Source organism: Suncus etruscus, chromosome 2, assembly GCF_024139225.1.
Source record: "Suncus etruscus isolate mSunEtr1 chromosome 2, mSunEtr1.pri.cur, whole genome shotgun sequence".
Classification (NCBI taxonomy): Eukaryota; Metazoa; Chordata; class Mammalia; order Eulipotyphla; family Soricidae; genus Suncus; species Suncus etruscus.
The window spans coordinates 4,296,209-4,308,947 of NC_064849.1; the positions used below are offsets into that span (position 1 = coordinate 4,296,209).

A 12,739-nucleotide genomic window follows, 5' to 3' on the forward strand; every position below is an offset into this window, starting at 1 on the left:
GGCACAGCAGTAGGGTGTTTGTTTGCCTTACACGTGGCTGACCTATGATGAACTGCGGTTCAATCTCCAATGTTCCATATGGTCCCCTGTGCCTGCCAGGAGCGATTTCTGAGCACATATCCAGGAGTAACCGCTGAGTGTCAATGGGTGTGGCCCAAAAACCAAAAAAAATATGAAACCTCTATTAACCTTTTTCTTGAAATGTTTTTTCTTTTGTTTTTTTTTTGTGTGGGGGGGTGAGAGAGGGGCATGGCTACCATCTAGCTGTGCTCACGGATCACTCACTCCTGGCAATGTCTGGTGTCTGGGGGACCTCATATGCAGTGCTAAGGATTGAACCAGAGTTGACTGTGTGCAAGGCAAAATACCTAACCCCCCACCCCGTACTATTTTTCTGGTCCAATATTTAAAGGAGAGAAAAATCATAAAGTGGAAGCTCACTAAGGCAATACTTGACATCTCCTATTTTAAAAATAAAATTTGCCATTAAACTACAAAGTATAGGAAAAGTTAGACTATGGAAAAGTGTGCTTACTTTTTTTATTTCAATTTTTGGGTGGTTTGGTGTTTAAGAAAGGTAGTTAAAAAGTTTTAAATTTCTGTCCAAAGAAACATATTGGGATTCTTTAAGGAAAGAGGCCTCAATAGTCCAACATTATTGTTTATTTTGTTTCACAACTAGGACATCATTGTGTATCTTATAAATAAAATTAAAGTGATTGTCACCTTATTTGAAAAACAGTGCAGCTTTTGTTTTTACTAAAAGCATATCCATTTTCTTTCACCTGATGCTCTTTTAAACTGCTAGAGAGTACACAGCCAAAATAATACAATTCCATTTTAAACAGCTAAATTGGTACTACTTTAGAATTTCAGAATAAAGTCTTGTTTAAAAAATAGCCAACACCTGCCATAATCAGTCCTTGGATCCCGTAAGGGGTCAGACTGCCGCCAGTGCCACTGTGAGGCCCATCACTGAGACTCTTCGTGGTGACAAGCATGTGAGCATTCACAGGACATTCTGCAAAGAGGAGTGAAGTTAGTGAGTTCCTGTAAGTAATGAGAAGAATACCTTTGAGCACAGCTTAAAACAAACTATTGAGCATACCGAATGAACCGACACAGTCTGGAACTTCCTTGATGGCACTTTACTTAGTCTTGCCACTATTGTGCTTTGATATGACTGTCTTTGGGATATTAGCCCTATCAATAAATGCAGATTCTTTTCTTTCTTTTTTATTAGTCTAGTAACTATTGTTGACAGTGTTACTGGTTCAGGTCCCATTACTTACTTGATTTATAAAAAAAAAATTTTAAATCCTAAAGATTGTGAAGAAATGCCAGAAAAATGCCAAAGGTCAACAAAAGCAATGATAAATGTTGCTAAAGGTTGTCATAATGAGCTTATGGAATGTGTGATCACTCAAACTGCAGTGGATTGGCTTGCGATTCTTTATTATTAGTTTTTAATAATATATTTAAGCACCATGATTACAAACATGTTAGTAGTAAAAGAACACCCCCTTCACCAGTGCGTAAGTAATTTATGTCATCTAAGTATGTCTGTTTTGGCTATATCAGGTGGTTCTAAGGGGGTTACGCCTGGCTCTGCCCTTGGGAATTACTCCTGACTGCTCAGGAGACCATATGATATGCCAGGGATTGAACCCAGGTCAACCACATGTAAGCAAGCCCCTTGCCAACTCCACTGTACCTACTGTACTCTCCAGACCCCTTAAGACTCAGTTTTAACAGACTTTAACAGTCCTTAAAGTTGACTTTATTGTCTTTAACATTAGGGGAAATGGTCAATGTGGCACTTTTTATTTTTCAACTTAGTCACCATGAAATTCATTTTATTTATGACTTTCAGTCGTACATCTTTTCAACATCAATCCCTTCCCTGTCACTCCCCTCCACCAATTCCCCCCATTTGCTTCCCACCCACCCACCATTTTGCCTCTAAGAGAGGGCCACTTGTCTGTGTTTCTGCTCTGTGGTTTCCAGCCCTGATGCTAACAGGGTTTTTATACCTGTCACTTTACCACCATCCAGCACCCCCCTTCCACCGGAACTCTTCTCTCCACCATCGTTGTCACATCCCTGTCTTTTTCCCCAGCCCCCTCTGGTGCATGTCTCCTACCGAACACCAGTTCTCAATGTTTTGGGGTATTTATTGTTCCACCATTAGGTTTTCCCCATTTTCTACATAACTTTGCCTTAGGGTAAGACCTGCCCATTTCTGGGAGGGGTCTTTGGGAGATATGAAGATCACCTGAAGATCATTACTTGGAGGATGGATTGAAAGAGATTCAGCAAAAGTGATGGAGGAAGAAGCAGGGCAAGCTGAAGAGAGCGTGCTTAAATAGGTTTAAGATGATAGGCCACACATGTGGTGGCTAGGGCCCTGAATAAAGCGAATACCTCCTGGAACCTGCCTGAGTTTTCTCCTCGCCACCACCCTGAACCCTCAGACCCACGGCTGGAGAGGAATGCAGATGCACGGTCCGAGCTGGAGGAGAAAGGCCTCCATCTCCATCCCATCACCATCCAGCCCCATCCAAGGGCTATTACTCAACAAGCGACATCCTCCTGTTAGCCCCTCTGCCTCTGACTAGGTACACTCAATATGATACTCTTCGTGGAGAGTTCGCTCCATGGAGCAGCAAGTGCGAGACTATCTCTTCTGATGACTGAGGAATGCCATTTTGTATATGTACTGTGGTTTGGTTTTGTTTTTTTAAGGTTTTTGGGTCATACCCAGCGGCACTTGAGCTACTCCTGGCTCTGCGCTCAGAAGTCGCCCTTGACAGGCTCAGGGGACCATATGGGTTGCCAGGATTTGAACCGGGGTTTATTGTTGGCCGCTTGTCACTATGCTATCGCTCCAGCCCCATAGTGTAGTTTCTTTGTCCGATCTTTTATTCTTGGACACTTGGGTTGTTTCCAGATTTTAACTATTGAGAATAATGCTGCAAGAGGTGCAAATGCCTTTTCTCCATTTTGCTTTGGGCCCTTGGAGTATATTCCAAAAAGTGAAATTGCTAGTCAAACTTTCTTTTTTTTTTTTTTTTTTTTTTTGGTTTTTGGGCCACACCCGGTAACGCTCAGGGGTTACTCCTGGCTATGCGCTCAGAAGTCGCTCCTGGCTTGGGGGACCATATGGGACGCCGGGGGATCGAACCGAGGTCCGTCCAAGGCTAGCGCAGGCAAGGCAGGCACCTTACCTCTTTGCGCCACCGCCCGGCCCCGCTAGTCAAACTTTCTTGGTTCCCTGTTTTGTTTTATTTATAGGAATGTTCATATTATTTTCCAGAAAGACTGGACCAACTGACACTCCTAGCAGCAGTGAATGAGCACACCTTTCTCCCCGCATCCACACCAGCACTGGTGGTTCTTACTCTATTCAGTGGTCCTCAAACTATGGCCCACGGGCCACATATTGTATTTGTATCTGTTTTGTTTCTTCATTGCAAAATAAGATATATGCAGTATGCATAAGAATTCATAAGTTTTGTTTTTACTATAGTCAGACCCTCCAATGGTCTGAGGGACAGTGAACTGGCCCCTGTTTAAAAAGTTTGAGGACCCCTGCGAGTTGTATGCCAGTCTCTGTGGCATCAGGTGATACCTCACTGTTTTGCTTTGCATCTCCCTATGGTTAATGATGGAGAGCACTGTTTCATGTGCCTTTTGGCCATCTGTATTCTTCGAGAATGGGAGGGGGTAAGCAAAGCAGGGGTTGTTTGGCTGGTTTTAGGCCCACACCTGTCACTCTGAGACCAAGATTCAAACCAGGTTCTCAGCTGCAGCCCCATTAGAGGCAGGCACCTCCTCTTTGTTCTCTCTCCAGCTGTGTGAACTCAGTTTTGTACTTATTTTGAACAATTTAAGCAAGTCATTTTGAAAAATTCTTAGGTCAAGTTGAATCATATTCTTGTTCCAGTGATACTACAGCAAGTGAGTTCTCTTGCCTTCAAGTGGCTGGTCCAGTTCCATTCTCAGCAGCACATAAGGTTCCCTGAGCCCATCAGGAGTGATTCCTGAGCACAAAGCCAGGAGAAATCCCTGAGCACTGTTGGGTGTGCGCCAAATACCAAAACAAATTGCATCTCATTCTAAGTTGGCACAGCTCTTTGTTCAGATCATTTTAATTCAAAAGTTGCAAGAAGAAAGTAAAGCTAGTTGGGTTTCTCCACGTAGTATTAAAAATATTGATCCACTGCTGCTAATGTTTCCACTGAGTAGATTGTCACCAAACATGCGAATGTGACCGTTGGTCAGTGGCTCCCAATCACAGGTCAGAATTGTTTTCGAAAAAAATGTAGTCCCAGGACAGGTAAGATAGTTTTTCTTGTACAGAGAGAAGAAAAGTGTTTGGTTTCACTGGGATGACAAAAAGTGTTTTTGATCTAAAAAGACTTGAAAATGATAGGAACAAACAGCATTGTAGAAAATAACAAATTTTATTTCTATAAAATTCTTTCCACTGACTGTACACGTGCATACGCCCACACAGTACTTAAGCAACAATTTCCTCCTGATCATTGTACCACATACACATTACAGCTCACAGAGGGGGAAAGCATCTTCATTCATTTACAAACCTTCCATAAATTACAAAAGAAAGGCAGTCTGAAAAGTAGGTATAAAGAGTAAAAACCATTTACAAGCAAACAAGAATACAAAATAGGAACGTCAAATACATCTTCCAGGAAGTTGGTCATTCTCCGGGTGTCAGTGAGGGAGCGTGTGCGGACTGTCTTGGAACTGGTGTGCGTGGAAAGTGTTCTGAGTGTGGCTCCTGCATGATATGGGCGACTTGGTGTGTGTGCTGTTCATCTGGATGGCATCTTGACAAATGATGAGAGTAACGAATCCATATGCCACAAAACAACACTAAAAGCAATGACTATGACCAGCTGGCAGCTGGCAAGTGGGAGCAGAGGTACTTTCCCAAACATTACTTTCTCTCCTCTCGAATGCTTTGAGCACTAAACGTGTGTGTGTGTGTGTGTGTGTGTGTGTGTGTGTGTGTGGTGGTGTCTGGCTTGCTTTGTCTTAAGATGCACAGCCTGTGAGACTGGACTTGAAATCACTGTGTGTGTGTGTGTGAGGATGAAGGGTACTGAATGCACAACACAGACAATGTACACACCGCGGGTTTTATTAGACAGTACACACCTTTGTGCATTTGATAAGGCAGAACATCAAGGCGGATAAAACTAGGGATCTCCAGACCGAGTCGGAGTGAGCGTTATGCATCGAGAGAGAGAGGCAAGCATTTGGGAACGGGAGGGGAGCGGAAATCATTCCTTAAGGGCATGGCAGATGACAAGTGCACAGAGACGGGGTCACAGGGAGGGCGGGAGCTCCGGGCCGCCCGCTCTGTCCTGGCCGGGGTGCCCAGCGCACGTCCCGCCCGTGTCAGGGAGGTGTGTTTAGGAAGTGCTCGAGTCATGAGAGCCCTAGTTAGAGAGAACCACAGAGTGGGCGGCTGTCCGGCGCACGCGGCTCATTTCACGGCCCCCAGCCTTTTCAGCAGGTTCTTGCCTCTGGAAAGCAGCCCCTTTTTCTTTCTCGAGGACAATGCCCTGCCTCGCCCAGGACTACCAGTACCCAAGGATGACGTAGGTGACCCCGAATGGAGATGGACTGTGGGGGATGGCGCTCTCCTTGCTGTCCCTGAACCCTCAGGAGGAACCTAGTAGGTACATCGTGACAGTGTGAGTGCGCGTCCCGGCAAGGCCCACCGACTCGGCCACGCCCTGCTGCCCGCCCCGGCCAGGGAAGGCCCCAGGGGTTCGTATGCCGCCAGCATGCCCCCCTCGCCCGCCGAGCCCCCTCCCACCACCTCGCTGTCCACACCAGGGCCCCACTCAGCTGCGGGGAAGGTGGCTGCCGCTTTGGCAAAGCAGAGCTAGGGGACAATTTGTGAATGCAGACCAGGAGCTTGGAAACGTTTTCAATCGGGTCAAGAGTGAAACTGGCCAAGTGCCCATCAGTGATCTGAAAAGTTCTGGCAGGGGAATTTTGTTGTATTTGAAAACTAGGTGGGTCTATAAACGCCTGATAGTGCATTCCTGGGTTAGTATTCTCAAACACTGGAGATGGCACACTGGTTGAAAGGAGAAAAAAAAAGGTACTAAAATGAACCTTAATTGTAATCAAAGAAAGCTTCAAGGCCCTTCTGGTTGGCTTCCCTTGCTCCCAGTACCCCGCGTGCTGGTTCCCAGGGGGCTGAGTCAGCAGGCGCTGCTGAGAGCAGTCTGTGGTCGCACGTCCACAGGGGGCTTCGTGCCTGAGCTGACAGCTCGTGTCCCCTCTTCCCTCCCCTCTTCTAGCCCCGAGTGTTCAGCACTCAGCAGGCAAGTGCCATGAGCCAGGGGGCTTCAAGCTTGCTTGGATTTAAGATCAAGGTCTCATTCTCATGGAGAACCCCTAGCAAAGCATCCCAAAGGACACCTGAAGATACCATGGCTCCATCTAAGCAGTCACGAGCTGCGTCTCTTTAAGACCTGGCATTGCATTGGTACACCAACACGCCTGGCTCCCCACGCGCCCGCAGGCGCAGAACACGGGTCTGTGCTTAGAGGAGGAAAGTGAGCTGCTCATAAAACAGAGGCATGGGACGGGGAGGAAAGTTCGCCTGGCATTCAAGCCAGCATGTGTGGCGCCAGAGACAGCTCCATCACTCGCCTCACTGCTCAGGGACCGGGCCTTGAGCTCTGGTGCTGAGAGTAGAATTGCCTACAGCAGTAAACTGGTAGGTTGTGCTTTACCCAGGAGTGGCTAACAATGCAATGTGCAGCTTTTGCTATGAGTAGACATTGGAACACTCTCCATGTAAACAAAACAGCCTGTTAAGAAATATGTTCCCAATGATGTTCCCTTTCAAATATTCTCAGGGTAAAAGGAAACGGTCATGAAGCATTGTTTTCACTGCAAAGTCAGTTGCTTTACAACTGAGGTTAAGTAAAACTCTAATAATTTGGGTCCAATGACATTTTTGAGACATATTTCTTTTTTTTGAGCCCCACAGTGAACCTTAAGTCTACCGCATTAGTCCATCTAAGGAGACTTGGGCCGGTATCTTTACAGGTATCTTCAGTTGCTCACTTACGTGGAGGCTACATTGCCTGATTAAGGTGTGAAATGAACACTCTTCTTCTGTTTCCAAGCAGATGAGCAAAGAAATAAAAATATATATATAAAAATAGAATATCGAAAAATTTGCTGCGATGAAATAAAAATAAAAATGAGACACTACACATGAATGGGATCTAGTAGTTAAGTATGTCAGGAAGTCTCTGATCTGTTGTTTTGATTTCTTTTTAACAAACAAACAAAAAAAGGAACAACAGCTACAGCCCTACCAGGGCAGATGGCTACATTGCCACCTCTGTCCTCTCATAACCAGCCTGGAAGGTGTGTCTGGAATGTAGGGTGGGAGGGTTCTTGGTGAATAAAGCAGACTGCTTAGAAGGGGAAAGGTCGTTTGGGGTGAAACCAATTTGGATTTAGAAGTGAGGACTTTTAAGCATTCCCCATGTAAGGACACACACACAACGTCAGTGTGTGTTTTCCTTCCATACCCAGCTATGAACTTTGCGGGGCCAAGCAGGCCGGGACAAAGCGAGCCAAGTCATCACTTACCCTTTTGGCCTTTGGCCGCAGTGTCGTGTCCTGCGAATAGTGGACCGGCGCATCCGAGAGATAGACTTCCACGTCGTCAGGCACTTCTTCGAGGAAGTTGGATGGCACAAGGCCTTTCTGCCCATTCAGCTCCCCCTGAAGCACAAGGAAGCACAGAAGAGCGGTTGGCGCCTCATCAGGCCCCTTGAAGCTTCCAAAAGAACTGAAGCCCAGCACTTGGGCACCCAGATCACAATGGGCAGTTGGGCACCTGGGGGAAAAGAGCCCCCAAGGCAGAGGGAGGTACATAATGACTACAGGAGGAGCCACATGCCAACTTGCAGGTGATAGTTTCACCCTCATACTTGCAACCTCCCCTTTATAGCTTTTCCGAAAGGCGGCAGTGACTGCGTGGAAGCCAGAAGGCCACAGGCAAGCTTACTGGTGTAGAGACGGCTCCCAGGTGCTCGAGAACTTACAGCCCAAGCCACGGCACGAATCCATAGTGGCCTGCAGTAGAAAAGGCCTAGAGAACTGCTAGCAGCCCGCCTGCCTTGTTAGAAGATATGATGGAAGTGACCAGGAAAGTATTACAATTTCACGGCCCAGGAAGTAGCCAGAAGTGAACTGTCCTCCACGCCATACACAACCTTTGAGCACAGTTTCCTGTTTCCATTCAATCAAATAAGCCAACAAATGAAGAATATGGCTGAGTTGACAAACAATGCTAAACTCTCTCTCGGAGCAGAAATACAAAGTGCTCACAAATAGAAGATGAGACTCCACCAACATCAACTCAGGCTTATTAAGAAAGTACCAAAGGGAAAAAAAAAAGAAAGTACTAAAGATGAACATAGCATGGGACTGGGAGCCCATAAATAAGAAGTCAACATTCTTTTAAGTTAGCGGAATATAAAAGTATATTCCGTCCAATACTGCTCATCCACTTGGAAAATCTATATGGTTTTCTATATGTGGCTTTTAAAAATAGTCTCAAGAAGTCAGCTAAGCAAATAACTTGTGCAACAATTTCCAACAAGGACATTAAGCCTAAGAGATTCGTAGACTAATTCTCACCACTTTCACTAAAAGTTTCTGAAAGCAAATTCTACAACCAAAGAGATTCTAAGAAATACACATCAGTATAATTCCTGGAATACAGATTCATCCTCTGATAAGGTGTCAGAAAAGCAGGTCCATTGTTTTAAAGATTATAAGCTCCCACTTCCCATTGTGATCAACAGCTGCTACAAAGTGATCTTGGCTGACCGAGACAAGGCACCATGATTTGTGCTCAGTCCCAGAAAGTCACCGTGGTATCCCAGCTAGCACCTTCCAGGGACCACCTCTTCTGGTTCAGAACCACCTGAATGACACTATGGGACAGTAGAGGCTGCAATGATGAATGCTGTGGTCTGTACATTATCTGTGCTGTCAAATCCTTTGTTGGGTATTTGTGAATCCAAGAACAGTCCCCAGAATGAGAAATTACTTCCCATCCCCTTGTCCCCTTTCGGGGGGAGACCTTGGTAATATTTATCCGCAGCAAATAATAATCTACACAGACAAGAAGGATAGGGTGTAAAAGATTGGGCAAAGAGAGAGAGCGAAAGAATCCTCTTGCAGCCTGCAAACAGCTTTTGCCAAAGGACCCTCTCCCCTGTCCATCAAGCTATTTATTGCCAACTCCACAGCGCCCCCACCTGGAAGGTCTGGGTGGGGCAATAGTCACAGAACAATCCTAAGGAAATATTTTTATATACAACAATTCCAAGAATAATCTTACGGAAACTTTTTCATATACTACAGTGGTCTAAGGGAACCAGCTGATCTGCAAAATAAAACACTTTGTGGAAACACAAACTACACACAGACATGCACACACACAAATTCGCACAATGTGCAATTTTCCAATTAGCTGAGTCTGAGAAAATATGATAGCCAGAACTTCTGGGTAAACTTGGTGACCTCAAGGACAAAGCATGTGATATCAATAAAGGAAGTCATGGGAAAAAGGTGTAGAACAGGGGTCTCAAACTCAATTTACCTGGGGCTGCAGGAGGCAAAGTCGGGGTGATCCTTGAGTGCAAAGTCAGTAGTAAGCCTTGAATATTGGGGGGTGTGACCCAAACAACTAAAACAAAACAAAACAAAACAAAAGATTCTTCTAGGGCAGGGCCACAAAATGTTGTACGGAGGGCCGCAAACAGCCCACAGGCCGCGAGTTTGAGACCCCTGGTTTAGAAGGAGCAGGTAAGTTTTAAGATATTTATCTGACAAAAGCAGGAGAAAAACTTCCAAATAAGAGTCCCTGAAGGGGAAAAAAAGAGGGGAAAGCTGTGCGTGAAGTACTGATACTGGGAGGTTCCCTTGTCTGAGGAGAGAGACATGAGACTGATCAGGGAGCCCAAAGATGCCAAACAAACTCAAATGAGCACCAGGCCAGGCTGGAATCCAAATGGCAAGAACCAGAAACAGACAACTCAACTCTGCAAGCAAGAGAACGGAATGATCCAAGGGAAGTGCAGAGGGAAAAGATGTTGCACCCAAGGATCCTCTGCAGGCTCCGTTAACACTCAGATTTGAGGGAGGATTACAAACATTTTCAGAAACCCGGCAGCTGATCACAGCTACTCACCTAAACCGACTCTGCAAGAAACACTGGGTGGGCTAGAAAAGCTCAAATGGCAAATAGCAAAAATGAGCAAAGTCCTCGTCAAAAACTGACACATTTCTACCAAGCATTTCTCTGAACATCAGTGGACTCAACTGTGCTCTGAGAAGGCATAGAGACTGACGTTCGGGAGCAGACTCTGCTCAGTCTGCTGCTTTCGAGTAATGTGACCTGTGCTCTGTAGGAGGAAGTTTCGGGACAGCAGGGTAGAAGCTGGAATACTATCAAGCTCAAGGAACTCAAGAAAGCCACACTAGTAAGAAAGAACACTAGTAAGACAATGGACATTCCATATAGACAAGGGGACCAGTTAGTAGCTTAGGAGGACGAACTGTCCCCCAGCACGGTACATCCACTCGCCATCTCAACTCTTTGGATTGGTTTTGTTTTGGGACCACACCCAGCGGCGCTCAGGTTACTCCTGACTCTGAGTTCAGGGATCACTCCTGGCCAGGATCTTGGGGGAACATATGGGATGCCAGAGATTGAACGCTGGGTCGATCAGCTGCCTGCAAAGCAAACGTCCTCCCTACTTGTGCTATCACTCTGGCTCCCCTCACCACCTCAACTCTTCCCTTTTAACATTTCCCTGCCATGGAGCAGTCTCTGAAGCAACCAGGAACCCAATGGAAGTGGCTGGAAGTCACCTTGGTTGGGACCCAGGAGGGCAGGTGCCATGGGGCCAGAGCACTGGAGGCCCAGGGCCCCAGACTCGAAGAGGCAGAGGGGCTGCAGACTCACGTAGTAGAAGCCATCCTCATCGAGCTCCCCAAACACAGTGATGATGTCCCCCGTGCAGAATGTCAGCTCAGCCTGCGGGGAGAGCACAAGGGCGACACCGGGCCGTTACAGACTCCAAGGACCTCGGGCCTTTCTGCCTCTCCCTTGCTTGGTTCATCTGGGTCTGAACCTGTGCTCAGCCCAGCAAGGAAGAAAAGCACCAAACCCCAAGGCCCTGGGCCGTGGCACAGGGGGTCAGCAGAGCCCAGGGCGGGGGCTGGAAAATCCCTCCCACTGGCTAGCGGACTCCCCTGTGAACCTAGTCTTAGCCGAGTCCTTGTGAGGGGCAGGAAGTGAGGGCTGGGCTGGGTAGGGCCTGACTGCCCAGGAGAGCAGAGCCGGGAGCCAAGACAGCATGGGCAGGTCTGCAGACTTGCTCCTCTCAGAGTGCGCCACCTTCTGGCAGCTTCGGAAGCGCATGCCGCCTGGGCCCAGGGATGGAGAGCTGCCCTCTGGCCAGGGGGCAAAAGTGGCCCTGACCTTCCCTCCCGAACCACTCCAGGGTCCTGCCACACCAGGGCGGCCACACCACCAGCTCCCAGCCACCTGCATCCCCCCGGGGGCTCCAGCAGGAGGGCTCAGGCTGGAGGGGTCAGTACCTCCACATCCACGTTGGGTGAACTTTCCTGGGGGTCATAGTCATACAAGGCCACCATCCTCCGCGTGGACACCGAGGGTCTCCGGCCGCCTCTGCTTCTCTCTTCCCGTCACAGGGCAGAACCGGACTTCAGGTGCGGCCCTTGGCCCCATGCCCATGCCTCCCTCCAGGCCTACCATGCCACGCCACGCCACGCCTCACCCGGCTTGTCCACGGGCGTGCTGAGCGGCAGAAAGCCCTGCCGCAGCAGCTGCTCCACCATCTCCTCGTCATCGGCCTGGATCTCCGACACCATGTTGCAGGGGATGAGTCCGAGGCGCGCACACGTCTCCCCACGGTAGAAGCCATCGGCGTCTTTGTCGCCGTAGACCTGAGTCCACAGATGGGCTATGTCCAGGCTGCCCTGCCCTGGCGCCCCGCGGAGACAGTCGAGGCCCCTGCAGGCTCCACTCAGCCAACAGCCCAGCCTCTGTCCCCAAGTGCTGCCACAGAGTCCCTGGGAAACGACCCTCAGGACTCGTCCCCGTCCTGTCCTGTCCTACTCAGTGATGCCCCAAGGTCCACACGGAGGCCAGCGAGGGAACCCGCCAGAACCGCCTTGGAGGGACACAGCCCTTCCCTCCCCCACAACACCTCGGACCTCTCACAGACCCAAGCGGAGTGTGGTCGGTCACCCGTGGGCTCCAGGAGTCGTGTGAGCCTTGTCACCTGTATGTGCTGTGTGCGAGCAGAAGAGGCCATGTGGCCTGCATGTGTCTATCTGAGGCATTTGTCTGAGGATGGGTGAATTGACTGTACCGGTGCATTTGACTGTGAATGCATGGGTAGGTGTGTTGTAGAGAGTGTACATGTGTGTAGGTACATGAAGATGATATGTACACATAAATACGGGTATACCTGTAGGTATGTCTGTACCTGTATGGGTGCAGGTATACATATGTGTGTCTGTGCCATCCTGCAGACTGACAGGCCCCAGAGATGACCCCCTTGCCCCCTCTTCCTCCCACCCCCCGCCCCCGCCTTCCTGGCAGACCTGACAGTTCCCTCAACCT

At 48.2% G+C, this 12,739-nt stretch overlaps 1 protein-coding gene across 6 annotated transcripts in view; it reads right to left on the reverse strand.

Annotated features, from left to right (window-relative positions):
• Nucleotides 1-688: 688 nt before the first annotated feature.
• RIMBP2 (RIMS binding protein 2) overlaps nucleotides 689-12,739 on the reverse strand; it is a 60,238-nt gene continuing 48,187 nt past the window's right edge. For 3 of the 6 annotated variants that reach the window (XM_049769192.1, XM_049769191.1, XM_049769195.1), the window contains 5 exons: nucleotides 11,889-12,057; nucleotides 11,689-11,789; nucleotides 11,051-11,122; nucleotides 7,657-7,791; nucleotides 5,147-5,704 (listed from right to left, as the gene is read on the reverse strand). In XM_049769192.1, the coding sequence (XP_049625149.1) occupies nucleotides 5,516-5,704; nucleotides 7,657-7,791; nucleotides 11,051-11,122; nucleotides 11,689-11,789; nucleotides 11,889-12,057 (666 nt within the window). In that variant the 3' untranslated portion in view covers nucleotides 5,147-5,515. Of the gene's footprint in view, nucleotides 1,022-5,146; nucleotides 5,705-5,847; nucleotides 7,171-7,656; nucleotides 7,792-11,050; nucleotides 11,123-11,688; nucleotides 11,790-11,888; nucleotides 12,058-12,739 lie in introns of those variants that run through there. The other 3 variants (XM_049769196.1, XM_049769193.1, XM_049769194.1) reach the window with 2 other exon arrangements.